The 27,874-nt window shown below is 53.2% G+C and overlaps 10 protein-coding genes across 10 annotated transcripts; 4 read left to right on the top strand and 6 right to left on the bottom strand.

Annotated features, from left to right (window-relative positions):
- Positions 1-1,115: 1,115 nt before the first annotated feature.
- NCS57_00159100 (uncharacterized protein) lies at positions 1,116-4,112 on the top strand (the record flags this gene model as incomplete). Its single annotated transcript, XM_053051651.1, has 1 exon — positions 1,116-4,112. The coding sequence occupies one exon, from the start codon at positions 1,116-1,118 to the stop codon at positions 4,110-4,112; it is 2,997 nt and encodes a 998-aa protein (XP_052920166.1).
- A 545-nt stretch (positions 4,113-4,657) lies between these two features.
- On the top strand, positions 4,658-5,834 carry NCS57_00159000 (uncharacterized protein; the record flags this gene model as incomplete). The annotated part of the gene is made up of 2 exons (XM_053051650.1): positions 4,658-5,295; positions 5,348-5,834. Exons 1-2 carry the CDS (start codon positions 4,754-4,756, stop codon positions 5,832-5,834), a joined length of 1,029 nt encoding a protein of 342 aa, XP_052920165.1. The 5' UTR covers positions 4,658-4,753.
- A 290-nt stretch (positions 5,835-6,124) lies between these two features.
- NCS57_00158900 (Peptide-methionine (S)-S-oxide reductase) lies at positions 6,125-6,916 on the bottom strand (the record flags this gene model as incomplete). Its single annotated transcript, XM_053051649.1, has 2 exons — positions 6,523-6,916; positions 6,125-6,474 (listed from the first exon to the last, which is right to left on the bottom strand). The coding sequence occupies exons 1-2, from the start codon at positions 6,791-6,793 to the stop codon at positions 6,125-6,127; spliced, it is 621 nt and encodes a 206-aa protein (XP_052920164.1). The 5' UTR covers positions 6,794-6,916.
- A 777-nt stretch (positions 6,917-7,693) lies between these two features.
- Positions 7,694-8,735, bottom strand: NCS57_00158800 (uncharacterized protein; the record flags this gene model as incomplete). Its single annotated transcript, XM_053051648.1, has 4 exons — positions 7,694-8,030; positions 8,084-8,367; positions 8,416-8,493; positions 8,547-8,735. The coding sequence occupies 4 exons, from the start codon at positions 8,733-8,735 to the stop codon at positions 7,694-7,696; spliced, it is 888 nt and encodes a 295-aa protein (XP_052920163.1).
- A 3,086-nt stretch (positions 8,736-11,821) lies between these two features.
- On the top strand, positions 11,822-13,060 carry NCS57_00158700 (Amidohydro-rel domain-containing protein; the record flags this gene model as incomplete). Its single annotated transcript, XM_053051647.1, has 1 exon — positions 11,822-13,060. The coding sequence occupies one exon, from the start codon at positions 11,822-11,824 to the stop codon at positions 13,058-13,060; it is 1,239 nt and encodes a 412-aa protein (XP_052920162.1).
- An 829-nt stretch (positions 13,061-13,889) lies between these two features.
- Positions 13,890-16,293, bottom strand: NCS57_00158600 (uncharacterized protein; the record flags this gene model as incomplete). The annotated part of the gene is made up of 8 exons (XM_053051646.1): positions 13,890-14,251; positions 14,299-14,618; positions 14,672-14,984; positions 15,035-15,511; positions 15,561-15,642; positions 15,690-16,056; positions 16,110-16,180; positions 16,231-16,293. 8 exons carry the CDS (start codon positions 16,291-16,293, stop codon positions 13,890-13,892), a joined length of 2,055 nt encoding a protein of 684 aa, XP_052920161.1.
- Positions 16,294-18,995: 2,702 nt separating this feature from the next.
- Positions 18,996-19,598, top strand: NCS57_00158500 (uncharacterized protein; the record flags this gene model as incomplete). Its single annotated transcript, XM_053051645.1, has 1 exon — positions 18,996-19,598. The coding sequence occupies one exon, from the start codon at positions 18,996-18,998 to the stop codon at positions 19,596-19,598; it is 603 nt and encodes a 200-aa protein (XP_052920160.1).
- A 416-nt stretch (positions 19,599-20,014) lies between these two features.
- NCS57_00158400 (uncharacterized protein) lies at positions 20,015-21,063 on the bottom strand (the record flags this gene model as incomplete). Its single annotated transcript, XM_053051644.1, has 2 exons — positions 20,015-20,671; positions 20,743-21,063. 2 exons carry the CDS (start codon positions 21,061-21,063, stop codon positions 20,015-20,017), a joined length of 978 nt encoding a protein of 325 aa, XP_052920159.1.
- A 3,343-nt stretch (positions 21,064-24,406) lies between these two features.
- NCS57_00158300 (uncharacterized protein) lies at positions 24,407-25,554 on the bottom strand (the record flags this gene model as incomplete). The annotated part of the gene is made up of 2 exons (XM_053051643.1): positions 24,407-25,299; positions 25,365-25,554. The coding sequence occupies 2 exons, from the start codon at positions 25,552-25,554 to the stop codon at positions 24,407-24,409; spliced, it is 1,083 nt and encodes a 360-aa protein (XP_052920158.1).
- Positions 25,555-25,984: 430 nt separating this feature from the next.
- On the bottom strand, positions 25,985-26,879 carry NCS57_00158200 (uncharacterized protein; the record flags this gene model as incomplete). Its single annotated transcript, XM_053051642.1, has 3 exons — positions 25,985-26,479; positions 26,539-26,794; positions 26,842-26,879. The coding sequence occupies 3 exons, from the start codon at positions 26,877-26,879 to the stop codon at positions 25,985-25,987; spliced, it is 789 nt and encodes a 262-aa protein (XP_052920157.1).
- Between the last annotated feature and the right edge of the window lie 995 nt (positions 26,880-27,874).

Genomic DNA, 27,874 nt, shown 5'->3' with positions numbered 1-27,874 from the left:
CATTCTACTGAACTGGTCTTCTCCCGCTGCATTGCTTGCATTGCCGACGCTTGCTTGCCTTGGTTTGCTTTGTCTCTGCTCCACTCGTCGCTTGCGGCGTGTGCCCCAAACCCGGGCCCCCTTGCTCCCCTGCCCGCGCTGAACACGCTCTTCACTGTGTGTGACGGCACTGCCCGCCCAGCTAGAAGCGTTACCCCACACCAAGCTGGACCTTGTGAGTGTGAGTGGGCGGTGGGCGTGTGAGAGATGCTGAGGGGCCTCTGAGTTGTGGGTGGGCGTCGTGTGTGTGGCGGCCGGCCTGCGCTCCGCCGCGACTGGAATCTTTTCCATGCGGATCCAGTTTACCTTCACGGATCTTGACTTTCCCTCAACTACCTTTGAGTAGCTGTGTGCCAGATAGCTGTTCTCGCAATAGCTTCCTCGCCGCTCCGCGACTGCCCCCCGCTCGGATTGTCACTGGTGCGTCCTCTCGGCCGAGTATTAGAGATCGTCCTGCTTGGCTTCCACCCAAGCTTTGGTAAGCCGCCTACACCGGTCCCATCCTTTGTCTCCGTTGCCGTCATCGCTCACTTCTTTCAAAGTCTACTGTGGCACCTCCACGCGATCGCCCTTGGACGACCAACTCCCACGCCTGCATCGACACAGCAGCTCTCCCGACAACTCGTCCCCTGCCTCTGTGTCACGACGAGGTTCCAAACCGCCACCTTGGACCCTGTACAACTCGCGAGCTCGATATCTGGCCTGTGACGACAGGCTTTGCATCTTTCACCTCATCGCGGGGCCTACGGACCGCTACCAGGCCATCGCCCGGGCCTTTGCTACATCAACGGCCGATACCATTCTAGTATCAGATTCAAGACGACCTTGCCCTATTCACGTGCGCAATCCTCGATCTGTTGGACCGGAGCATGACCGTATCCTATCTCATCTTGACTGCCTCTGTCAGCGTTATCGCCCCCTAGTTCCCATTGACAAGGCCAAGCGATCAAACGGAAGCGTCACCCCCAGCTGCTGCTGCAGCGGCCTGAGAGCTGGCTGGAGGGGAGGCCGCACCGCCCTCGTTTCCGCGATTTCATCACCGCTGAGCCACATCGTCCGTTGTCAAAACTATCACCATGAGGCGAGGTCGTTCTCCAAACTCGCCCTCGCCCTATAGGGCGCTGGCCCATCACCAGCAGGCCTCAAATTCTGGAGCTTCGTCCGACTCTGTCTCGTTGATCAGATCCTTCAATGTCGAGACAAACCCGACCCGGCCCGTCCGACCTTCGCCGCTTACAACATCTCTCATTCGAGATATGCCTCTGGATTTGGTTGACCGTATCAGATCGTTCCCCCTTTTCATGTCCGCTCCGGAGGAATTCCTCGTTGCCATCGGAAACCATCTGAAGCCGCAGATTCAAAGCCCCAATGATCACATCGTGACTGAGGGCGACGATGCGAAGGCAATGTACTGGCTAGTTCGCGGCGTAGTTGCCGTGACGTCACGGGATGGCGAGGCAGTGTACGCGGAGCTCAAGGCGGGTGCCTTTTTTGGTGAGATTGGCGTCCTTATGCAGATGCCGCGCACGGCAACCATTATTGCCCGAACGAAATGTCTCCTGCTGGTGCTGAAGAAGGAAGACTTGCATACTGTTATGCCAAAATTTCCCGAGATGGAGAAGGCTATCCGGGAGGAGGCACAGGAACGACTGAATCTTCTCAAAAAGAGAAGACAAGAGGGTGGCAAGCTGCTCAAGTCTCCCAAAGGAGATTTCAGTGCTAGAGAAGCTGCCCCTGGCGAAGTATCTACAGGGGAGAGGGGCGCTATCAGGGACGGTGCCGTGGTCAATTCTAAGAAGAGAAAGTCACCAAGTCCAGGGATTATCGAGGATCCTGCTGCTGGAAGCGCAATTGGCAGTGGCCAAATCAACATTCGGACGACGCTTAAGGAGCTGCCGCTCTTCTCAACCCTTCCAGCCGACATTCTGCACTTTCTTGGCCTCAGTGCTCAACCAAAAACTTATACGCCTTTCACGGATATTGTTCGCCAGGGGCTTCCAGGCAATGAGATCTTCTTCATCGTTCGTGGTGAAGCTGAAGTAATCCACGACGAACCAACTGTCAGCGAGGGATTCCAAGGCAATACTCGATTTCCCCAAAAGAGACCGCGGTTGAAAGCAGGGCAATACTTTGGAGAAGTTGCGAGTTTGGGCCTCTCTCGCGGCAGGACAGCCACCGTCCGAGCCATCACGACTGTCGAGTGCATCATGATCACCGGTGATGTGCTTGATGAATTCTGGAGACGATGTCCTCCAGATATCAAGACGCAGGTTGAAGAGACAGCGCGTCTTCGATATCAGAAGCAAAGCGACGATGTTGATATGGTTGACGCCGACGTCAAGGAAAAGGCCAACAAGTCTGATCCTCCGACTCCTACCACGCCTACGCGAGCTACGTTGCCGGGTTTGACCTTCACTACGCCGTCCAAGCCGACTTCCCCAGCGAAGGACGATTCTGGCACTATAGAACCCAAGGACCCTGATCCGTTCTTGAGTGTCAACATGGAGAACATTAGGAATCGCCGTCGTCACTCGTTGGCGCCTCCAATTCCACCAACTGACAGTTCTGGGCCCACCACTAATGGAGTGAGAGCTGGTTCTCGTCTTTCAGAGGTGACACCCATCAAATTTGCGTTTACCGACACGATGGATAGCGACGATGTTCCAGCCAAGAGAGTTAGGACGACCTTACCTCGGCGACCCCTTACGATGAGCAAGCCTGTGCTTTCAGATGAGATCTTGATCTACATTTTCAAGCATGTCGATATTGGAGAACTATTCCGACTACGACTCGTCAGCACGCATTGGCGCAAGCTGCTGACAACTTCACCCAAAGTTTGTCAGAATGTCGATCTCTCGATTTACAACCGCAAGGTTACCGATGAGCTCATTATAAAAGTTCTTGCTCCCTTCATCGGCACACGAGCTGTGACTATTGACCTCAATAATTGCTTCCATATAACTGATGAGGGCTTTGGAGCTCTGTGGCGAACTTGCGGCAAGAACATCAAACGATGGAAGATGAAGTCGGTTTGGGATGTTTCAGCAAACCAGATTTTGGAGATGAGTGAGAATGCAAAGGGATTGGAAGAGGTGGATTGGAGCAACTGCCGCAAGGTTGGCGATAACCTCCTAGGCCGCGTTGTCGGCTGGGTGGTACCTGATCCGCCACCTTCTGCGAAGCCGCCTCCATCGAAGCAAGTTGTCATCTCAAGCTCAACGGCTCGTTCGAGGAGCAAGGCACAGCAACAGCAACAGAAGCAGGCCGCGCCTACGATACTTCCGCCGGGCACTGTGGTTGGCTGCCCGAAGTTGAAACGGCTCAACCTCTCGTACTGCAAACATATCACGGATCGATCAATGGCTCATCTCGCTGCCCACGCATCGAATCGCATTGAGTCTCTTTCTCTCACTCGATGTACATCGATCACTGACGCAGGGTTCCAATCTTGGGCGCCTTTCCGATTCGAAAAGCTGTCTCGGCTTTGTTTGGCAGATTGCACGTATCTGTCGGATAATGCAATTGTTGCCCTAGTCAACTCGGCGAAGAACCTCACTCATCTGGATCTGTCGTTTTGTTGCGCCCTCTCTGATACAGCAACTGAGGTGGTGGCTCTTCGCCTCCCTAAGTTGCGGGAACTGCGGCTGGCATTTTGTGGAAGCGCAGTCAGCGATGGAAGCTTGGAGAGCGTGGCACTTCATCTGAACGACCTTGAAGCTTTGAGTGTACGTGGCTGTGTGCGTGTTACAGGACGGGGAGTTGAGAATGTCCTTAATGGCTGCGGACGACTCAACTTGATGGACGTCAGCCAATGTCGAAACCTGGAGTCTTGGCTGAGGGCTGGCAGCGTTGCAAACTGGGGCTATGACGATCGAGCTGGTCAGCGACCAAGAGCAAGCGTCTCGAGCGAGAGCGGTGAGGGCGAGGAGGAATTGCCTGCACCAAAGGCCATGAGTGTCGCGATGCTCACGTCACAAAACTTTATGCCGCGGTCGGCGTTCGGTTATAGGGCAAAGAGGGCTCGGCGACCTGTTCGGTTCGTCATCGAGAAAGGAACTGGTGGCTTGCGATGATGCAACGGAGTCTTGGGGAAACTACTGCACTTTGGGAGGCACGGGGTCCTGTTGGGTTGTGGTTGCGGTTGCATGAGGGATATGACCATACAGCATCGGCGTCAAAAGTCAAGGAGCATTTGTGTTTATGAGCCTGGGTAGTTGATGGGGTTTGGACAGGTAGCAAGGGATGGCATGGATGGACATGGACATGGGTGGATATGTGTTGGATAAGCCAGTACTGCATCAAGGGAGCGGAAGGGATACATGAAAGATACCCTGACGGAGCTGAAAGGGAAGGCACTTGACGTCTTGGCTCCCATAATAATTCTGAAGCAAATTTCAAAATGATGTAATTGAGGAAATTCGGCCACCGTAAGTCCGAGTCCGAGATGCGACGCGATGCACGGGGCATGGAGTTTGGAGTTTAGCAGGGGCCGGGGCTGCTGACCAACTGAGTCACCAAGAGGCGCCGGAAAATTCCACCGACTTCCAACACGTGACGTCGGATATCAACGTCATGCTTTCTTTCCGTCCATTTACCGGAACCTCGATGCATATTATAACCCCGGTCTTCCCTCGGACCCCCGCTTGAATTCTTCCCTTTCCTTTGTCAACGACCCAATTCCTCGACAACAGACACCTGCATCGCCAGAAAGACGATGTCGTTTACACTCACAATCCGACAGGGCCCTGCGCGCATTGCGCAGCGGCTTCCTGCGCTCTCCAAGTCTGCCGCCGGCTCGATTCGAAGCTTCCACGTCCCGGCCAAGCCGACCCCCAACTTCTTCACCTCCCGCATCACATCAGCGACCACGCGCAATGCCTTTCAGCGCGGCGGTCGCGCCGGAGGTCGATCATACTACCAGGAGTCTGCGCGAACTGCCGCTGCTCCCCAGACAACGACCCGAAGGCTTCTCGTCGGCGGTGCCATCTTTGGTGGTACACTCGTCGCCGTGAATGCCGTCTTCAACCGGGAGACTCGTGAGGATGGCGGCATGCCCGTCTACGAGCGCGAGTACCTGAACAACACCTTCCTGCACACCGGACTCGGAATTGGTATCATCGGCTTGACGGCCCGACAAATGGTTCAGACCGGTTTTGTGTACCGAATCATGGTGACAAACCCTTGGGTTGTTGGTCTTGGTGGTCTTGCGCTCAGCTTTGCGACCATGATTGGCACCCGATCCATCAGCCCTGACAAGTAAGTTTTGAGATGCAATTTTGGTGATGAAACGAATCTAACAAGTTTGCAGCTATATCCCCAAGTACGCTCTCTGGACCGCCTTCAACGCCACCCAGGCCGCCTTTGTCGCCCCTCTCCTCGCCTTCGTTCCCGGTGCCCTCATCGCCCGTGCTGGTCTCTACACTGTCGCCATGATGGGTGGTATCTCGATTGTCGGTGCCACTGCTAAGCAGGAGAAGTACCTCTACATTGGTGGTCCTCTTCTGGCTGGTGCTGCCATCGTTGCTGCCTCTGGTCTCGCCCCGCTCATCATCCCCGCCACCGCTGTCCGAACCCTTGCCTTTACCGAGAGCCTGTGGCTGTACGGTGGTCTCGCCGTCTTCGGTGGCTTCACTCTCTACGACGTCCAGAAGGTTCTGTACCACGCCCGCCTCGCCCAGGCTGGTGTCATGCGCCGGGATCCCGTCAACGAGAGCATCTCCCTCGAGCTCGACTTCCTCAACATCTTTATCCGGATGGTCCAGATCCTGATGATGCAGCAGAACCGACGAAAGTAAGAGGTGGTAATGGTTTGGGCTTTGCCTGGATGGTGATGACCGTGTATTATTTTTTGGCAAAAGGATGGATTGCTTGGCAAGAGGCTAATGAACTCCTCTCTTGATTTGGCCAGAATGGCCAGTTGATGGAAATTCCCATTTGTAGCTTAGGAACAGGATTATTGAATCAAGAAATTAGAGCAATGGCCGCATTGTGCGTGAATTGTGAAGTTATTGATTAATTGAAACATTGATGCTACCGTCTACATGCTAACCCGAGAGAAACATTTTCCACCAAAGCCCTACAAAGCTCACTTCAGAGGGGGAAACGGCCTCAGGTAGTGACTGGGGCACTCATAACCACTGGGGTTGTTCTTGAGGTACAGCTGGTGATACTCCTCAGCGGACCACCACTTGCCGGCGGGCGCGATCTCGGTGACGATGCCTCCCTTCCACCACTGGGCATTGGCCTTTGCCGTGATGTCGCGCGCAATCTTTTCCTGCTCGGCGTCGTGGAAGTAGATGGCGGAGCGGTACTGGGGGCCAGTGTCGGGGCCCTGGGCGTTGAGGGTCGTGGGATCGTGCATGGAGTAGAAGAACTCGAGGAGCTGTGCGTACGAGACCTTGGAGGGGTCAAAGATGATTTGAGCAGCCTCGGCGTCTGCAAATAGTTAGCGATTAGCCTTGCAAAAGAGAGAAAGGAACGTACGGCCAGTCTTGCCGCCGCAGACAGCGCGGTAGCTCGGGTTCTCGAGGTCTCCACCAATGTATCCGACCTTGGCGTCGATGAGGCCCTTGCCGGCAAAGTGCTTGCGGTACAGGTGCTCTGTTCCCCAGAAGCAGCCAGCAGCGACGGTGCAGAGCTGGGCGCCGTCGGGGATGGGGCCGGCGGAGGACTCTGGGGCGACCGAGAGGAGGGCGGATTGGGTGAAGGGGCGGGCGAGGCGCGCCAGGAAGGGGGGGAGGTGTGTGAAGGGCATTTTTAAAATCTGTGCGAGGTGGATGTCAATGTCTGTGGTAGAATGCAATGGCTGATGGAGGGAGGATGAAGCTATATAGAAATTTATGCACTCGCCGAGCACCGGCCGGCCGGTCGGTGATGCGTGACGGGGGTTGACAAATACTACCGAAGGGGTCCTTGTCTTAGAACCCCGCCCCCCGCCGTTCAAAGGAAGAAAAAAAAGGCTGCGTCACCGAAGGCGCCGATGACGATTGGATTGCTAGAGCTCTATTTCCTATTTGGGAAAGCGCCTCCGCGGGGTTCCTAGCCCAGGGGTCCCCTTGCGCCCCCCGCGCGTGTTGAATCGTCTGCGCCTCTTTGGAATCAGATGCGGCTGTGTTTTGAATACGCCGGATATTGGGTTTCAGTGCTGCCTGAGCGTATTTGGAATTGAGAAGGTGAGATTGATATGGCTGAGATTACATGTTATGGAATTAATGGCTGTGCAAGGCATTTTGCGCTGCTCATCTGTAATCGATGTCTTGTAGGCCTGTGGCTTGGCTTGAAATACAAGTAAAAGGAATACGCAGGGGTTTGATTTCCCATATCGCTGTCCGTGCGAGACGAAAAATCCTCCGAGGATTAGGATTAACTCCCGGCCTTCACGGAGTGGCTTGCCGCATCTGTCCCCCGGGCCCGGCTCCTGTTGATCGGTGCGGCGCGGCCCGGGGTTCGGTAGATTCAAGCCCCGGCCGCTCCGTATAGATCGGATCGGAAATGACAGACCATAAAAATGAGCAGTCACAGCAGATGGATGCATGTATAATAAAGACAATTGATTCAAGAGGAAATAAAAATAGGAAGGAAAAAATAGTTGTACAAGAGTTCACACGGTTCAACCCAGCTGAGTGCCCAGTCATAGAATCAAGCCGGCGAGCACTTAAGAAGGAGGCCAAATACCCTTCTCGCACATAACCTGCGCAGTACCCGTAGGTCCCCTCGACACATCCCCATCCCACCACGAAAGAGCATAGTCCTGATGCACCTTTTCGTCCTCAGAAACTCCCAGCTTCAGGTACAGCTCGTCCTGCTTGCAAAAGGCGAGCCGCTCTCTAGTTGCGCAGTCGTACGTGACAAAGACGGGCACTCCGGCCGGCATGCCGTCAGAGTGGCGGAGGTAGTCGGTTAGGCATTCTTCCTTTTCGGCGCGGTTCTTGCACTTTTCGCCCGTGAAGGCGTTTTGGGTGTGTTCGCCCTTGGCTGTGATACCGCAGGAACTGGAAAGCTTCAGTAAGCGATGTGTATGGCGGTTTTCAGGGGTAAAACTTACGTGACCATGTACGGCACAAAAGTCCAGTATCCGCACTCATCAATTAGATCTTCCGGCTTGTCGCGGACCACACCGCTGAGCGTCTGCTTCTCCTGGTTGTAGGTGAAACTGACACCGGCGGTGAAGGCGCCGTGACCGATCTGAAGACCCCAGCTGATGGTCTCGCCAAAGGTTACGGCCATACGATCTTCGAGGGTGCACTTGCCACGGCGGCACTCGGCGTTGGCAAACTTGACCTCCTTGCCGTAGCTCCATTTCAGACTCCTTTCACAAAAGGTCTCGCACTGGATGGTGTTAACGCTGTTTTCAAGGTTAAGTGTAGTGGTACTTACGGGGTCGTCGCTGTGAGGGCTGATGGAGCAGTGGCCTTCGTCGTCGAGCTTGTTGGTCGGCTCACAACCAGTCCATTCCTTAATAATGTCAGTACTCCAGCTTTACGATAAGAAGCAAGGACATATCATACCTCGTTTTCACCGATAGCTCCAGTACTGAAGCAACTGTCCTTTCCAAAGTCAAGACGAGGGTTTCCGGGCTGGTCTACACCACGAGGCATCATCTTGTCGAGCTGCTCTGGGGTGATGCCTTTGGACACGACGAGGCCCATTGCGGCGGGGGCGAGGAGGGCTAGATGGGCGAGTTTGTTGAAAGACATTGTGGATAGAGTTTGAAGTGTAAGAATGAGTGTGGTGAAGTTGAATGATGAACAGTCTTGTAGTGGGATATCAAGCGAGGCTTTATACACATTGCTGAGCCCATTATAAAGATGATCAAACAATATATTAGCAATATTGACCGATTCAAACTCACCCAGCTTATCATCCCTCATAGAATCCTTCTGATCCATCACACTCAAAGACTTACTCAATATGGAAGGCCGTCACAAGATTCTCACCCAACAGTTCATCTCAACCAAAGCACAGAGAACCCCATGCTCTTAATCACCTCTCTAAAACAGCATATCCCCCACAGGGCAGAAACGACAGGGTTTAATCCGGCTGCCTGGAGTTTCAACTCTTAACCAAGGTCAGCAGGACCCGAGGGGAACCGTCGAGGAGAATTCGTGATTGGTCAAGATCCGATCTTGTATGGTGACATGGTGTCAGATCGTCAGTATGAGGGCTGTGTTTGAAACATGGCATGTTCGTGTCGTTACTCGGTAGTCCCCTGCGCCAAGCTTTTCGAGAATCCTTCTCCAGGATCTCGGGGATCCTTCTCTGGGGCCATTAATGGACTATCCCGGTATATAGTCTCGTAACCACATGTTTTCCAAGGTGGTAGTGAATATTATTACGGGGTCGTTTTCATGTGCTTTGTTGATCATTCTGGCGTGAGCTGGGAACTTTTCGAGGTGCAGTCCACTTTCTCCTTTTTGGTTTGTATGATGATCGCTCATGAACCTTGCGCTTTGTCCACTACGTCAATCCTTCTGATTTATTTTGAGTAGTAGGGAGAATCGAGAAAGGGATAGTGGCTTGATCTGAGTGGAAAGCAGAGTCTCATGGCGACAATGCTATTTCCATTAGCGTACATGAGCCACTAAGAGCATGTGTTCAAGTTGATGCATCGATCTGCCAATGAATCTGAGAACAAGAGTCCCTGTAAGTCCATTCACGTCGGCCCGAATGCTAGAAACGATGCTCTTTCAGGCAGGAAGAGAAGTCCATAAGACTCGAGGCTGAAATGTCTAGAAGCTGAGGCCCATCGAAGGAGAGGGGCTTGCAGCGCCCGAGCTTGTTGGTTAAGAGATGTATAAGACTGCAGACCCTCGATAGCTCGAGTGGAATCTTGAGCGATGCACTAACTAGTGTGCTAGATAATGGTGAATTCTGGATGTCTACCCCGTTACCTCTTGTCTAGTACATGCCAACCCAAGAACAATCAGAACCAGTAGAACTGTCCAGTTGGGTATAATTTCCTAGGCCAATCAACTTTGGATTGTTTTCTGCATATTTTCCAATGGCTTCTTATCTGACTTTGAGGTTGCCTTTCGCAATACATGGGTTAGGTGAATAGGTGTTTGTCAATTATGTTAGTACAACTACTTGTTCTTACTTCCCAGTCATCGTGTGAGACCTTATTTGACAAGATACGATGCAACATGCTGTGATGCCCTTTAACGCCGGCTTTTCTCGATAAGCATATCAGACGTGTTGCCAACTTGGGAGAAAATTCACTGTTGGTCGTTGCCAACCGAGACGCCTCAATCGATAGCGCCAGCGACTATTCATATGCAACCCCTGTAGAGTCGAATTGACAAATCGACCATCCCGCCAATGGCCTTGGGGATCATTTCACAGCTGGACGCGCTACTGCAAGGATGAATACGATGCGTACATGGAGATTCAGGAACCAATTCCGCTCGCCAAGACTTGTCTTTGCTGTGATGGTCGTGTAGCTGTTAGGTATATAAAAGGAAGGGGGAGGTTCTGAGATGAGTTATTTTCTTGTAGTTTTGTGACAGTACGCTCGTTAATACGCTCGTTTATTCGGTTCATGATGGTTTCAAACAAGTTGATGGCCGTTGTCTTTGCGGCACTGGCCTCTTCGGCGGTTGTCGATGCTGGTGTTTGTATACCACACGGCACCACCACCTCGTCAGCTTCAGCCACGGAGACTAGCAGCATGGCGACTGAAACTTCAACCTCTGTGACTATCGAGGCTGGCTCTACGACTACCTCTGGAACTGTTTCCTCGGCCGAGACAAGCTCGACTACCGCTGAGATTTCATCTGGAACTACTACAGCTTCTTCAGTAGAGACAACTTCTACAGTCGCCGAGTCCTCTTCAACCTTGACGAAATTGACCACTATTGCGACCACTTCAACTACAGTCGAGACTAGCTCTGGAACCACCTCAGCCCAGACAACATCCACAACAGCCGAAGTCGTTCCCACCAACCTCGTCACCAATCCCGAGTTTGACGACGGCCTCCAGCCCTGGCAGGCCATCCCCTACCCCGACCAGGACCTCTCCCTCACCGACGACTCATACAAGACCGAAAAGGCCGCCCGCCTCCACTTCGAGTCCAAGTCCGGCAGCCCCTTCACAAACTACCTCTACCACCGCATCGACAAGTCCCTCCTCAAGGCAGGCTCCTACGCCCTTGAGGGTTTCGTAAAGGTCGATTCCCCGGGTGATGAGGGAGAAGGCTGCACCAGGGCCGTCGCCGCTTGTCTCGTAGGCCCCATTGGCCTCACAGAGGCCATACTCAATGTTGGTGTGCTGCCGGCGATATTTGCGGAGAGTCGGTGGGCAAAGATCTCGACGATTTGCGATGTCACGGAGGAGAAGCTGGAGGAGATTGATGATTTTGGTGTCGCTATTGGGTTTGAGTGTTTCAACACGAACGCCTACCTTGATAGCGTCTCGTTCAAGGCGGTTGAGATTGAGATTGAGTAAGAATCTGGAGTTGATGGACCATCCAGAGTGCCACTGTTGCATCTATACCTTGAATATTCTCCGTATATATTTACTGTCTAGTACAATGTGTCGAGTATGCCCTCCATCTAATCAGTTGTAGTACACGCCTCGGCATATCGGCCAACTTCCGAACCCGTCTCTCGCCTCACTAAACCAAAGCTTCACGATACGTCGTTTGTCATGAGTAATTAGTGGCGAGGATAATGTCAACTGAAATCAGCAGTGGACTCTGTCTTCTTTTCGCCTTTTCAACTTCTTCTCTGACTTGTATTTCTGCAATTGCAGGCTTATCCCGGCTTATACACATGCACCTAGAGAATGCCGTGTCGAAGCCTCGGATGCGCCGCCTCAGCAAGGGCTACTGCATCCTCTGCTGCAGCCTTTAACCCAGCACAGCCCAGGCATTTCACTCGCACAAATATCTTTACCTACAAATCAACACCAACAGATCATGGCTCCTTGAAAAGACAACGTCTTCTTGGCTCCCGTCGGCCTCCCTCCTTCCTCTCCCGGGACTCGCCGTCCCGCGCTCGGAGCTTGACCCTCTTTCCCCGCCAGAACCCGCCGCCTCCGACTTCGCCGCCGTGTCCCGACGACCTAAACACCAACAACTCCATCGCGAACCGCATCCAGGGCCTCATCTTTGGCAATGCGACTGCTGCCACCGCCGCCGCCATGACGACTCCCCCACGCCCCCTCGCCGAGCGCATCCCCCCCGGCGCATGGGACTCGCACATGCACGTTCTCGACGTCGAAAACTACGCCCTCTCCCCCGCCGCCATGTACCGCCCCAACTCGCACTCCCTCCAAGAAGCCCTCTCCTTTGAAGCTCAAGTCGGCATCCGCAACATCGTCCTCGTCCAGCCCTCCATCTACGGCCTCGACAACACCTGCCTCATCGACACCCTGCGCGACCTGGGCCCCGAGCGGGGGAGGGGCGTCGTCGCCTTCGACCCGCCCGCCATGACCCCCGACACCCTGCGCGAGTGGCATGATCTAGGCGTTAGGGCTGTGAGGTTGAACGTGCAGTCTAACGAGCTCACCGTTGACGCGCAGGAGCTGGCCGATCAGCTGCACGAGTACGCCGATGTTGTGCGACCGTTTGGATGGGCTGTTCAGGTCTATGTTCCCATGCACATGATTACCCTCCTGGAACCCATTATCCCCTCCCTCAACATCCGTTTTTGTATAGACCATATTGGTTATCCATCTTTGAGAGGTCATAATAGCACCGACCCATACGACCTGCCTGGATTCGCATCTCTAGCCCGTCTCCTCAAGAATGGACACACGTACGTCAAGTTATCAGCTCCTTATCGCATGAGCTTGCGATCAGATTATAGCGACATTGAGCCCATCGCAAAGGAGGTCATTCGCCTAGGAGGCACCACTCGTGTAGTCTTTGCAACCGATTGGCCTCATACAAGGTACGAGGGGTTGGATATCAAGCCGTGGATGGAGACTGTCCTCGACTGGTGCGGCGACGACGAGTACCTCATCCAGAGGCTGTTTACCGGAAATGCAGAGGACTTGTGGGATGTTTCAAAATCATCATGACCATGTTTATGACGGAAAAGTGCTTTCTTTGCATAGCGTTTGGTCTGGGCGGAGTACCCGTTATGGTGTCTTCTCGGTAGAGTCAAGGGTCGGCGCGGTACAATAGGATAGGAACGACAACCGGTATTAATTCATTGTCATCTTGGGGCTTCATGCGCGAGGACAACGGTGCACATTGTTCCTCTGTCAATTTGGTTTTTTTTCATTTTACTATTTTGCGTAGATCATGTCAGTATTTCCAATCATTCAGAGATCATCATGTGCATCTCCATTCTCGGCTTATAAAGGCCAGATACATCTCGACCTTGCCCTCTCCTGCACTCTCGCAGGACATCCTTCTCTTGAATCATGATAGGAACAAACTATCATGATCTTTCAAGGGCCCCTCATGTGCCAGCATGAGTTCAGCCTGTTAGGCTACGGTCTCATGACACCATAGCCGCCTCCAGTGATGACCTGAAACGCACCTACGGCCGAGTGCAAACAGTCACATGGGACCTCGGGAGAAAGGCGCGGCGCTTTACCTTGGCCATTTGAAGCCGTCGGATCATCCAGTTGATCGCCAAGTGGGAGTGGACGAAGCTCCCAAGGCATAGCAGATCTCCAGCCGCTCAAGTCCGTACGCCTTGGCCGATCAGCCATAAGTTGAGGTGACAGCCGGAACTGGCTGTATCGTTGACTCCTGGACTGAACCCTCTGAAAGGCCCGAATTTTTGTTGTAGAGTTTCAAGAGCCACCCGTAGCGGAGGTTTGTTCTCTCCCGGGTGCGGTCGACAAGCCTTGTCTGATCAATTACGGCTTTGGTCGAACCGGCCCAAGGCAGCCTCCTTCACTCAAATGTCTGTGGATTATTATCCGACTCGTGAATAGCACCCACCCGTACGCTCAAGGGCTCAAAAGTCGATAGCGCCTCAAAGACGCCACGGTCCACAGCCATAGAGTTCGGGCTCAGGTTGTCGGCCCATGGAGTTTGGAAGAGTTGCTCCGGCTCGTAGGGGGACTGTTGAGGGGGCATTTCGAACGGGGGTTGATACATAGATTCGGAAATCGGGACATCTGGTGTCATTGGCGGCATCTCTGCTGCCTGCTGAGGCTGCGGCTGTGGTTGCGGTGGTTGTTGTGGATTCAATCCCAGGCCCAGGCCGAGGGTAGCTACCTCTCTTGTAATGAGAGCAAGGGCACTTGAGATGACTGTAGATGATTAGAGTTGAACACGGCGCGTACTCTGTTCCACTTACCTGGATTCACAAACTTAATCTGGTGCAGGGCGTGGATGCAAAAGTTGAGTTTGCGAACTGCTTGTTGATCTTCAGGGGTTGCCTGCACCTGCAGGAGGAAGATCGTCGCTGCGATGTAGACACTGTACGACAACGACAACACGCAGTGGTTGATGGTAAAGGTTCGACAGAAAAGGTCGAAGATGGCAATGATTGCCGTTGCTGATGTGACACATTCTATGAGATGGTTCTGCATCGGATGCGGGCCGTCATCTCCTGGGTGCACCTGCCAAGAGAGCATAGGTCTGAATAGGAGGATTCTGAACGTATGGTAGAGGGCACTTGATAATGGTCAGTCAGTGCTTAAAAGATAGTTCAGAGAGTATGTACTCACTTCATGGTAACGATGTGTGACGGGGGCGCGAGAGCCGGCAAGGCCAAGGGGTCAATCTTGAGATGGGGTGGCAATTGATCCCACCACATCTTCATGGCAGGATCTTGGCTTTGTAGGCACTCTTGCATCTCCTGCTCCGTGTTCTGGCAGAGCGGATCATACATGTGGATGAGAATCTCGTTAAAGATGACGGACAGTCGACAAGCACTCATGAAGCATGACGTCGAATGAGCCGTGGCAGGCGGGTACTTCCAGTCTCCCCCGTGAAGTGAGTCGAAAGGCACCCAGAGCTCGTTCTCGGCGGAATCGTCCACTAGAAATTGTCAGTACAATGAAATGTCTGCAGGGGTTGAGCCAACTCACTGATGATTTGAGGGGGAGATACAAGTGAGTGTTGCATGGATGGCGAACGACCAAGGTAGAGGCTAATGATCTTATCCCAGAAATAACAACTCCAAAATAGTCGGTGCCGAATCTCAACCTCTTCGTCAGACAAGTGAACTGAGCCTGGGTATCTCTGCCCATCAACACAAATGCCCAGGTGGTCGATAAGTCGGAAAGCAATGCCGCTGTAGATCCAGGCTTGAGTGGTGTTGCCATGGCCGCACTCTTGGGCACTAAGGAGAAGCAGCGTTTGAACTGTCGGAATTGTGCAGACGCCTCTGCTCAACTCGTCGAACAACATGCTTCGAGCATGCTTTGCGAAAACAGCACCCCCATCGTAAGACTGATCCAGCAGCCGTTTGGTCGAGGGGTCACTCTTCCCCCATCGGATCGAATGCGACAATATGGCATTTAGAAGTGTGTGCGAATAGTAAGGCCCCATCGATTGCATGTCACCTGTCTAGGGTTAGATCACGGCATGGGGTCATGAATGGTCAAAGCATACGAGTGAAGGCGGGCCTGTAGATGAAGTTGAATAGGGGTTGAATCCAACACCAGTGCACATTCAAGAGATATTGAAAGGGTTCCTGGGAAAGTAAGCGAAGAAACGAATGGACGACTTAGAAAGGCATACGGGAATGTCGGAGAGGTTTTCCATCGCGCGCTGGTGCCATGCATTATTAACCAGGCGCTCCCTTCTATGGGCATCCGAATCAATTGAAGAGAGCGAGTCGGCCTTGTGCTTGTGCGGATCACTGGGAAGGTTGAAAAGACTGGTAGCGCCATGATAAGTAATGCCGCCCTTGTCGTCAATCTTGAGGCCCATGAAGCTCCTGGTCATATGTTCGTCACCATAGCGGCCCGAGTCGTGGCCATTGAACATGCCCGGGCTAGAGTGATTAGACGCGGCAATAGAAGGAGGAGACTTGACGGCAGCCAGTTGATCCTCGAGCTCCTTAATACGCTCCTCGAGACGTTGAGTGTAAGACAGAGTCGGGTTTCTATTAAGGTGTGAGTGAAGGGCAAGAGAGCACGCGACCGAGGGCAGTCCCACAGTTTGTAGATACAGTCATCGTTCCTAGCAGCACAGCGATTGCAGATGGGCTGCTCGCCACCGCACTTGACCTGAGAGAGGGTCAGCAGGGGCACCCTGAAGCAGCAGAGGGCATATCGACCTTGCGTCTACGGCAGGGCTCGCAAGAGAAGGCGCTCTTCTTGGTTGCCTTTACCGACGACATGATGGGCCACGGCGTCTGGCGAGAGGAATCGAAAGTGTGCTAAGAAGTAGTGAATTCCGCAACAAGAGTGAGTCGTGAGAGGGAAGCCTTAGGTAATTCCCGTCCCCGCGTTAAACATCGAGGGCCCCACTCGGAGGAAAGCGGCCAGGCCAGGCGTCGCTCGGCTCCGTCAGGTTTTGGGTAAGATCGAGTCGCAGCTTATTGCATATGCGGACCCGGGAAGCAAAGCGCTCGCTGTTGAAGGAGCGAGAATCTAGGATGAATGGGGCAGAAGCCGACTGAACGAGAATTGCCCGTCCTGTGACCGGCCAAGAACCTTGGGAGGCGACACTGCAGTGCGTTGGGCCGGTTCAAGACGAGGACCGGGCTCGGCGAAGTGGGGTGTTTTTTCCAGGCTTCGGTGTAAGATGAGAGGGCTTGCTTGACCTTGGACCGGGAGCGAGCGTCGATTATCGCAATTATCGATTATCTCGAGGCGGGAACCGGCAGGACTGATCAAAAGAGGTTCAAGGATCATCTGCCGTCATCAGCTGGCGCAGGAACAGTTATTGGGACTGGACTCTCAATGCCGTTAATGGTCACGTGCATCAGCCCGGGTGCCTCTTGGCTTGGTGCTTGGTGTCCCAGCGTGGAAGGCGCGACAGCCCGAGTTCCAGGATGCATCCCGTCCGGCGCCAGGCATTCCCTGCCGGTTCTCAAGCGCCTCTACTTATCCTCAAAGATCGCGGTGATGCTGCTAGCAATTGTCCCTCTATTAATGCCTGATGACGACGTTGGGTCTAGACTCTTTCTCTTCCCGGCTCCTCGCGGAAATAAGCGAGGTCAAAACGGCAGCTTTGTTCACCATCATGACATGATTTCGTTGCCCTAACGGTACTTGGTCCGCCGAAAGCGCAGCTTGGATCTCGAATCAAACGCCACTGCAAGGATCTAGGAATATTAGCAGTAGCCATTTTTACATGTGCCAAGCTGCGTCTGCGAGAGCGAAGCCGGACCTCTGGCTGCCAGTTTATTCCCGTACCGAGGGACTGGACAGAAGCCGCAACTTGGCGCAACGACAGCATCTGATAAGCGGCTCGTCTCTGTTTCTGAGGGCAGCCATCTTGATGTTTTTACCACGATCACAGGCTTATGAAGGCTTGAAGCTAGCCTCATGAATCGTGCTCGATCAATCTCATCTTCCTCTCCCTTCAGTGCGAGCAAGTTGATCTTCGGGCGAACGGATCATACCCACTTTCCACGGCTCAGAGAGGATCTCGTCCCCATCACCCGGCGCGGTGGATGCCGTAACTGCATGCGACTACTAAGAATTCATTTTCGTACAAATTATCGATGCAGGTCAGTGCCTGCCAAGAGTTCCTCATGACGGGGGGACAGTACACTTGGGATCTTGATCATGACCTCGACCTGAGATGAGACCTGTTGCGCTGACCTGGTCATGATGCTGCCTGTAGCTTGCCTTGGTCGTCCAACTCTTGCAGAAACTGGTCTTTGCTTTTTCTACCTGCTCACTGACCCCGCGAACTTTTCAGCCTGGTACTATGGCGTGCATATGCCGGGGTCATACCGTTTCTCTACACCATCATACCACGTTTGTCAGGCAACATATGGGGGAAACGGTCACTTGACGCTCATGAAACGATACAAAGTCTCTCAGACACCGCTCTTCTACAGTGAAAAACTCCATTCCCTGACGAATCGCGCTCTTTTGACTGGTGGTAAATGCAATCATGGTACGTCGAAGCTCAGGTGTCCTGTTCCACCTGTAGAGCCCTGGGACGACCAGTCCTGTCTCATGACTGATACCTGCTGTGTCATGACCAGCAGCTGAGAGGACTCTGCCACTGCATTGATCTGGCACCTTTGATTTACCGGGCGATTGGTAACACCCCCTTGACCGACTTTTCGGTTTTGATCTTGACATTTGACTTGTCCTGTCGCGGGACGTTACTGCAGCTGTCAAGATGGCCTTCGTTTCCAGCTGTTTCTTGAACGTGATTGATCGGTGCAAGATCTACTGCAACAATTGACCTAGTACTTTTTGATTAGAAAGCCAATGTGAAAGCTGCCGTGCTTGTGGTTCGTTCTCCTCGTGCCCTCGGTCGACAATTGCTATTTCTGGCCCTCGCGATCTTGGCTTACAGATCCATGCTACCTCGATCGCGGTATCATGTTTCAAAGACAAACTCGAAACAAAGGTGACCGTTGGACGAGAATAAGGCGAGACTATTCGGATGCTCCCGTCTGATCGGCCCATTTCAATATTTGATTATTCTTATTATTTTAACTATTATTTTTCGAGCGGGTTTTGTCTCTATCGTTGCATATTTGGTCGAGCTCATGATCATCTCGGAGCGCACTTTTACTCAAATTTGCATTTCTATGCATTTCTATGAGACAGACGTAAAATCCATGGTATATTTAATAGCACTTTTGCATCTCGACCGTTGGAGGATCTGAAACTACCAGACCCTGCTATTCTTGGCAAAAATCTCAAAGTCGGGCAGGGATATTCCATGTGGAGAGGCAGATCCAACATTGGGCTTTGATCGTCGCGTGTTTCACCTTTTCAACGTCGAGTTTACATCATATTACCCAGTAAACCGGGTTTTTCCAAGAGGAACGTACTTTCTTTTTTATATAGGATAGAGTGCCCCCCCGCTTTGGACGACATCTGACAAACTAAACTTACATCGCACAACATGGCGACGACAACGTTGACAACAAGAGTGCGCCTCTTTCGGGCTTGCACCTTTGGCTTGTGGGCGGTTCAGTTTGGGTTTTTGCTTGGCTCGATCGCTTATTGGGCCTTTTCTGATCCAGCTAGCAAGGACCCCAAGGCAGTACCGTTGGCTTGCTTGATCATCATTTTGCCCGGCCTCACTTTAGAAGCCGTTCTCATTCTCAAGACGGCTTCTTACACGCCCTATCTATCTTCACACGTGCAATGGTTCGACGCCCTCTTCGACGAATCGACCTTGGCGCTAGAGATCCTCCACCTGATCTGGCTCACTGTCACCATCGTCGTCTCTCGTGCAGTCTACATGGACGTGGTTGTCCAGGGAGGCCCCATCCGAGACATCATCAGCTTCCTGCGTCAACACCCTCCCTTGACAGACGCAGCACTCGCCCGTATCTGTCTTGTTTATTTTCTTTTGTCCTACGCGAGCTTGGTAATCTGGGTCTGGTGGACCGGCTTCGCTGCCATGGTGCGGCGTAGCATCCGTTCGATCCAGGTACGCGAGAAAGAGGCTTCGGCGGCTTTGATGAGCTCCCCGGGCAGCAAGGACAATCACGGAAACTAAGGTATCATTGGCATTTTCGTCGCAAAAGCAAATGCATTATTTTTTTTGCAAAGAAAAAAAAAATCCTGTATCCCTCCTCTCCTTTTGACCGAATAATTAATTGATTCATTTCAATCGTAGACCCATACCCTTCCTCGTGTGCCCCGGAACCTCCGATGCTATCCAATATTTTCCTCCGCTCTGGTCTTCCCCGATTCCCCGAGATGTTGTTGTTGTTGTCGTGTCACAGACACTGACGAATGCAAGTGCAAATGCAGTTTGGTGGTGGTCATTGGTCCAACAAATTGATCCAGCCTTTTGAGTTGTACCAGTTTAACCATTACGCGGGTTCCATAATCTCTCTCTTGTGCATCCTCGCCATCTCTTGCACGGTTGCATGAGATGCTGAGCATGTGATCCAGGCAGCTACCAGCCATCTAGGGAGCGGCGGGGCTCATCTGGCCGTCAATCATGCTGTCGATCCTTTGGGGAGGGCTCGCGTCCTTGGGCTGGATGGTGTCGACCTGGGACTGGGGCATGGCGGCCTTCTCATGGGCGTGGCCGTGGAAGCCGAGACGGTGGTGACGACCCTTCTCGAGGTCATCGTCGTCCTGGCCTGGGTTGGCAGTCTGGTACTCGAGCCACTTGAAGATCTTGTAGCATCCAAAGGCCAGGAGAGAACCCATGAAGGGACCGAGCCAGTAGATCCAGTGGTAGCCGACAAAATTGCCCGTGACGACGGCAGGACCAAACGAACGGGCAGGGTTGATCGAGGTGCCGGTCCAGTTGGTGGCGCAGATGTGTGCGATGAAGACGGAGATACCAATGCCAATTGGGGCCAGGTAGGTGCTGCGGTGCTTCTCAACGGCCAGGAAGTACACAGTCAGCACCAGCTGAGCAGTGAGGAACATCTCCATAAAGACACCCTGGGCCTTGCTGGTGCCATTTCCGAGTGCGTTGGCAACGAGAAGCGGGCCTGGGGTCAGGCCATCCGTAACGGCCGCAGCTGCAATAGCGGCGACGAGCTGTGTGGGGATGATCAGGAGGCCATTGAGTGGCTTAACAGCACCGACGAGCAGCAAACCGACAGTCACCTTAAAAAGTCAAAGTTTAGCATGTAAGTCCGGATCCGCACAATTGCTGCTGCTTTTCTGGCCTGACTTACAGCAGGGTTAAACATTCCACCGCTAACGCGGTAAAAGATCCAGACGTTGATGGCGAGTGCCGTTCCAAAGGATGCGGCAATGTACATGAGACTGAAGGGCTCCAGAGGTGCACTGGGGTCTGAAGGGTCGTTGGTGACGAGGGCAGTCTGCGCTCCAATGTAGGAGAGGAGAAGAAACATGAATGTTCCGCAAAACTCTCCTAGGACGATGATGACCGAGTTTCTGACGGTGGAAGGCATAAGATGGCCCTGCTCGCCTGGTCGAACTGGGCCATCATGCTCCGTGGAGTGGTTGGACTGGAAAGATGCAAGTCGGGCCATTGCGGCTGATGAAGGGGGGTTGTTGAGCTGTGTAGAGGCTATTGGGAGTAAAGTGACGGGTGAGGAAGTGCTGCTTGATGAGCCTGTCGAGGGAGGTGGTCATGATGGCACCCTCGGAGGTTATTATATATCTCGAGGAAAAGAAAAGGGTAGCCACACAATCTCAGCTCATGGGGCCCATCATTCCTTCATCAGGACAACCTTGGACCTACCTGTCAGCCAAGAAGCCCTTAGTCCCTGATACACCGTCGAGGGGTGGGCAGTGACACGGCCACGGCCACGATGGGTCCCGAGCCTGACTCCCTCCCACAGTGGTGTCACGACTGAGCTGCAAGTCCAATCCTTCCCTCTCTCTGTCTTTCTTGCAGGACGCATCTGACAAGGTTCCTGGGTGTTCTCTGAGAAGACTCGATTGCTGTGCTCTGCCGGAGTCTGCGTGCCCGACTGAGCTGAAGGTGCTCCGAGAAGACCCCGCGATGCTTTATCCAAGGCCGGTTAAGCGAGGCCCATACTCAGCTCGGGGATGCCTCGCGACACTGTTTGGGAATACGGGACCCTGATTGACTTTTTTCTTCTTGCTGCTAAAAGAGGCGTTCTCCGATACGCCCTCGGGAGAGGGACACTATGCCCTCTTGGCTCTTCAGCCCGTGACGAAGCATATTCATCCAAGACTGTGGTCCCCCATGTGGCAAAGCACCAGCCAGTGACATGGATGGATTGCTTTTTGAAAGAGAGAGACAGACAATGTGTGGAGAGAGAGAGGGACCTGTTGTGACCCCCCGGCCTTTGCATATGAGCTTGATGAATCGAGACCACGCCATGGTCTCTGGCAAAAGAATGCATGCAGTTGCGTTGCGTTGCTCCTCGTTCAACCCCCTGCGGACCCCGACGGTTGGAATGTCTCGGAGCCGGGGGGTGTGCGCGTTAGCACAACGGAAGGTTTTTTTTACTCGGTTCGAACGATCGACGGTCCCCGCATGTGCATGAGAAAAGTGATGGCACATATCAAATGGGCGAACCGGGCTTGCATGAGATGAATGGCTTACCTGCCGCCCATTCGTGCTATTGCCGGAAGCTAGTCTTGTCTCAGCCCAAGAGTGTCAACGGGGGACCCGGATGCACCACCCCCAGAGCTACCCTACTACTGCCCACCATCATCTCGTCTCCTGTGGCAGTTTGCTTCTGTTAGCTGGTTTGCTCCTCATTGAAGTGTTTACGCAGATGGGTGTCATGGAGAGTTGCGGGACCTTTCCCACCAAGTCAGCTGATGACGACAAAGGCTTTCGAGCTGTTTGACTCGCGGATTCGGGCAGATACTGCGTCATTGTCGACGAGCTCGTGTTATCTCAGCTCCCATGGTTACTGCACTTACAAAACGGAATACCCGGAGGGAAGAGAACACAAAGAGGGAACCCGAAGGAAACCCTAGAAAGGCCCGCTTCCGAAAATGGGGTCCATGTCCGGCAACAATGTGGACTCGACACAAAGATCCAAGTTTCTTTTCACAATCTGTCCATCAAAAAGACAACGTTTTTTGCGTCGGGGTTGGGATGTGTGCGCGCGCGTGTCTGGTAGGTTTGAGTTGCGCCAAACGCCGTGATACCACCCCTTGACCCTTGTCTTTGTGCAAGATCGTTGACGAGGAGACTGCCATTGGGAGTGGAGGGAAGGGGAGGGGGTGTGATGGTGTGTGGTATGTCTGTCTTTGGTGATGGGAAAAAAAGGGACGAGGGCGGGGATACGGGCTGTTGTTGCGAACAAGCGCCCTCCAAAACGCAGATCCGGCACATACGTAGCAGAGCGTCTAACCCCTTCCCCTGTAAATCACGATTTCTCGAGAGCTATCCCGAGTGCTCTCGCGTGAGCGAAGCAGGGATCCCCCATCTTCGCGAGCGCGGGAGCGGGGAGAAAGATTCGGTGTCGTGCAGTAAAAAAAGGGAGGAGAAGCGACCTGGTCCCCGGTGAACATCTGCGACTACAAGGATAGCATCACCAACATATCCGTGATATTTGCGTAAGCGAGCCTGGTTTTTGTTGCGCTGTCTTTATTGATGAATTTTTTTATGTCTTCGTCATTGCTGGGGCTTGTCTTGTCAATTGACGTGCCCGACTTACACGCTCGCACACGGCACAGTAAAGTTGTGCCGCGGTACAGATTGCCTTTCGTCTCCTGGTGGATGTCAACGACACGGCATAAAAGAATAAAAAAGTAAATTTTGTGGCTTTGTCTGGTGTCACATACCCGAAATATCGAATTCGGTATGTCTCAGTGCTGTCAACTCAGATGGGATTCTACTCCGGACCCCGAGGCGGGCTGAAGTGAAGGGTGATGATGACCTGGTCTCAATAGTTCTCTCCTCATCAGCAATAGTCTCTATGCTGGCATATGCAGTCAGTCACCGGCACGCCCGATTATTGAGGCGAGACCGTTTTGCATCTTACTGCGGGGAATCAAGTGATAGTTGCAATCAAGATGGCGCAGAAACGGGCATAGATTGAGGGTTGGACCGCAGCTGTCCTGGAACATGGCGCTTCTGGGTCCATCCAATTCGCTGGCCTCACAGGTGACCAAGTCAGCAGAGACCAATTTTTTCTATTCGACAACGAAAAACAAGGCTTTGAGATAGAAAAGCCATTTTCTTCCACTCAGCCTGGGCGTATCGTCCCAAGCAAATCTCGCATACAGGGGCTGGCGTGGTTGTGGCCAACGAGGAATCTAGGTCGGCGCCTGAAACGCGGCTTTGCTTGCGTGGACGGCATGCAGCATCAACATGTTGAGAGGGCACAGCGTTCTGCGAGTAGTCGAAAGTAGAAGATACGCATTCCAGCCTGATGAGTGAGGGGGGGTCCCCCCCTTCTGTCGAGGATGTGTCGAGTTGATAGAAGTTGAGGAAATTCCTTTGGGGGATATGATCGACAGTCATGGGGATATATACAGCGTGATGGGCCATCTGCCGGCATCGGGGCCAAGGATTCACTCTGAGGATATCGGGCCACAAAGCTCTCACAAAAACCGGGCAAAGGAACAAAGCTTGGACCGGTCTGAGGTCGAGGGACGGAGCGGGTAGGCCCGTCCTCAGCCTGCATCTCGGGTGTGGAGATCTACAATGCGGGAGCGTGGCATCGAGGGATTCTTGTTTCGACCATGGAGCCTATCACGACAGGCTTCTAGGTCATGGATTAGACGCGGCTCTGCCCAGTTTCTTTGCTGTTGGTTCAGGTTTCTTCTACCTCCCTACCTTAAACTGTTCGGATGAAACCTGGCCCTTCTGTGCATACGCTTTCTTTTTCTTCGAGAAGAAGAACCCCGGATCCTAGCCTTTCCCTTCTGCTGTCCGACAACTTATGCCAACTCGTTCTGCAAGGACTCTTTGGCGGCCCACCGCTCAATGTTCTCAACTTGCTGCTCATACCAAGACCCCAACGTCCCCTCCTCTACGTATCCCATGTGAGGTGTCAGAAGCACCTGGCTCGATCCGTCGCGGCCCCAGGTCTTGCTCCGCCACTCGCTATCGGCCGGGAGAGGCTCGGGGTCGAAGACGTCGAGCGCGGCGCCTCGGATTCTCCCTGCCTTGAGGTGGTCGAGGAGATCTCGTTCCACGACGAGGGGGCCCCGCGATGTGTTGACGAAAAATGACGATCTCTTCATCTTGGCCAAGTCCTGCGAGGTTATCATGCCCCGTGACCTGTCAGAGAGCACGACATGAAGTGAGATCACGTCTGCGCTGCTAAACAGCTCGTCCCGACTGACTGCCTTGAAGGTCTTGACGCCGTCCCGGTCTTCCACAGCAAGGCCGGCCTCCCTGGCCTTCTCATCTGCCGCGTCCTGGGTGAGGTTGGTGCTCCACGCAATAACCTTCATGCCGAACGCGACGGTCATGATCCTCGCGACGTTGGCCCCCAATCGGCCGAGTCCGACGACGCCCAACGTCTTTCCCGAGAGCCCAGTTGCGAAACCCGTCTGCCAGGCTCCGTCTTTGACGGCGGCGTCATCCCGGGCGACACCTCGAGCGAGTGCAAGGATCAGGGTGACGCAGTGCTGCGTGGTGCTGTCGGTCCCAACCGTCTTGGTGTCTGCTCGGAGTTTATCCACCGTGCCAGCAACTGGGATCCCACGTTCTTTGAACGCCGCCAGGTCCAGGGATCGGTTGCGCAGGCCCGTTGAGAGCAGGAGCTTGAGTGCTGGCAGGCGGGCGATCAGCTCGGCGGGGAAGGGCGTGCGCTCTCGCATGCAGCCTACAGTATCTTGTTCAGCCACCTGTTCTTGGACGCGCGCACGGAAGATGAGGACGGCCGCATACAGATCACGTCGAATGGCTGGAGCCTCTGAACCAGCGCATCCTTGCCCGACTGCGGATTATCCGGGTGGTTGTAGGGCAGCAGCGTGTCCTTGATGGAGACGACGTCGTACTTTGCCGAGTCCAACTTTTCAAAGTAGGGGTCTGCAAGACCTTGGTAGTCGTCCAGGATGGCCACTTTAATCGGAGCCATTGTGAGTGAGTGAAATATCTTGTTGGTGATGATGATGGGGTTGCTCCGATGCAGGAGGTGTCTGGGATAAAGAGTTATCCAGGCACAGTGGCTGGTCGGCAAGCACTGTGTAGAGAGTCACTCAACGGGATACTATCTTGGGAACAAAGATGGAGGCTTCGGTTTGTGCAAAATTCAGCAAATATCTCATTCTTTTGTATCGAGGTCTTCAGGTTGATTACCAATCTCATGAGGGGACAATTCGTCGAGTCGCTAGCCGAGGTGGATAGCCGACTTGAGGCCGGATAGCATTTCGGCATGATAGACTCACCACACAGCAGGCTCAACTTGGAACTGTTTGATACAATATTCCCCTCACCCATAAACTTCTAACAATTGTAAGAGACTCAATGGTTTTGTCTTTTTATCCAAGAGACAGAGACACACACTTTCACATCTTGCTCGGCATCCTCATGGCACCATCCAACCGTATCACGACGCCATTCAACATGACGTTCTCAATGGCCTGCCGTGCCAACTGCGCAAACTCGGCCGGTTGACCCGCCCTCCTGGGAAACTCCATTGCGCCCTCCAAACTCTTCCTCACCTTCTCGGGCATCACGCTGGTCATGCGGCTTTCGAAAAGACTCGGCGCGATGGTGACGACCCGGACTCCGTAGCGGGCCAGGTCCCGAGCCATTGGCAGCGTCATGGCAGTTACGGCGCCCTTGCTCGCAGAGTAAGAAACTTGGCCCTTCTGGCCGTCAAACGCCGCCGAGGATGCGACCATGATGACGACGCCACGCTCTTCGTCGGATCCTTCAGGCTCCACCTTTGCGATATGCTCCAGAGTCTGGCGCACCAGGTCGATTGTTCCTCGAAGGTTCACGTTGAGCACAAAGTCGAAGTCGTCGAGGCTAAACGCATTGCCCTTGCGGTCGAGAATCTGGCCGACGATCAGTCTAATCAGCCACGTTCGCAGTTCCTGAAAAAGAAGATCTTTACCGTGGCAGGAGTTGAAACACCAGCTGCAGGAATCACGCCCCCCAGAGGCTTCCCCGTCTCCTTGGCCCACTTGACGGCGCCTTGCACGGCGCTTGCGATGCTGTCTGTTTCGAGCACGTTACACACAAAGAACTTTGCCGATGAGGAGAGCTTCTTCTCCAATTCCTCTCCGCTCTCCTCGTTCATGTCGAAAATGGCCGCGTTGCCGCCATTCTTGCAGATTTCCTCCACACAAGCCTGGCCGAGGCCGGATGCTCTGCAAGCGGGTCAGCGACATGTGAAGGGACTGATGTAAGTACTTACCCTCCGGAGACGATGAATGTGCGGCCTTGGATCTTCATTGTAAGTGATTTCAGTATTTGCAGCTATGAGAGAGTGAAAGTCAGAACGGTTGTTTGTTGATGATGACCGAGGGATGTAATGTTGGTTTGACAAGTCCGGGCGCAACGTGGGGAATCCGGGGGTGGCTGGCCGAGCGTGCCTCGGCATCTGGAGCCATCCCTGCAAGCGGCTTTTCAGAAGCAACGACATTTGATCGCACTGAATGATAAATGAATACCAAATAACATGTGTATGATATTAGATGCTCTTATGTTTAATTTCCATTTCTTCTGAGATGTAGAAGATGCGCAAAATTCCGTATCTCGATGGTTTGTGGTGACGTCACGGCCATTCGCTATGAGCAAGTTCATGCTCCAGAACCACTCTCATCCAGTGTAAGTCACCAGTGACATACCCCAAGGGGATTCACAACCACATCAATGTTTTATAATCATAGGCAATGACCGCTCGAGGGTATTTTAAAGGAAGATGAAGACGGAACCCATATCTTATCTTAGATAATTAATGAGCTATGCAAGATGGGAATGACCTCCCCCCGTCAACAGGCACCTACCCTTGAGTGCTCTATTGAGGAAGAAGGAAAGGTAAGAAATGAGAAGGCTATTTATGAGCTATCAGCCAGACCCAACAGTACATGGCACTAGAACTATTTAATCATTGAATAAACATAATTTGTCAAATTTCTCTTCATCCGCAGTGTCATGTGGTTTCGCGCTGCTAGATTTGCCATGTTGTTAGGTGCTGGGAATGGAGAGCAGAACATCATCTTGGAGCAAGGTTGACAGACAACCGAAATCCAAGCACGCCCCTAGGCTTCGATTTTCTCGTAGGTAGTTGAGCCGAAATTTAGAAATCCCCCATGATGGTATATCGCAACTTGCGACAAACAGGCCTGCACAGATGCGCCAGGGAGTTCACAACTTACCCACGACTGTAGCCCGCTAAGAATTACAATCATGTAAGTGTACGCGAAGAGGACTCTACCAGGAGGATG

Source organism: Fusarium keratoplasticum, chromosome 1 (genome assembly GCF_025433545.1).
Source record: "Fusarium keratoplasticum isolate Fu6.1 chromosome 1, whole genome shotgun sequence".
Classification (NCBI taxonomy): Eukaryota; Fungi; Ascomycota; class Sordariomycetes; order Hypocreales; family Nectriaceae; genus Fusarium; species Fusarium keratoplasticum.
The sequence above is the reverse complement of the archived record's forward strand: the minus strand, read 5'-3'. Positions and strand labels throughout refer to the sequence as shown.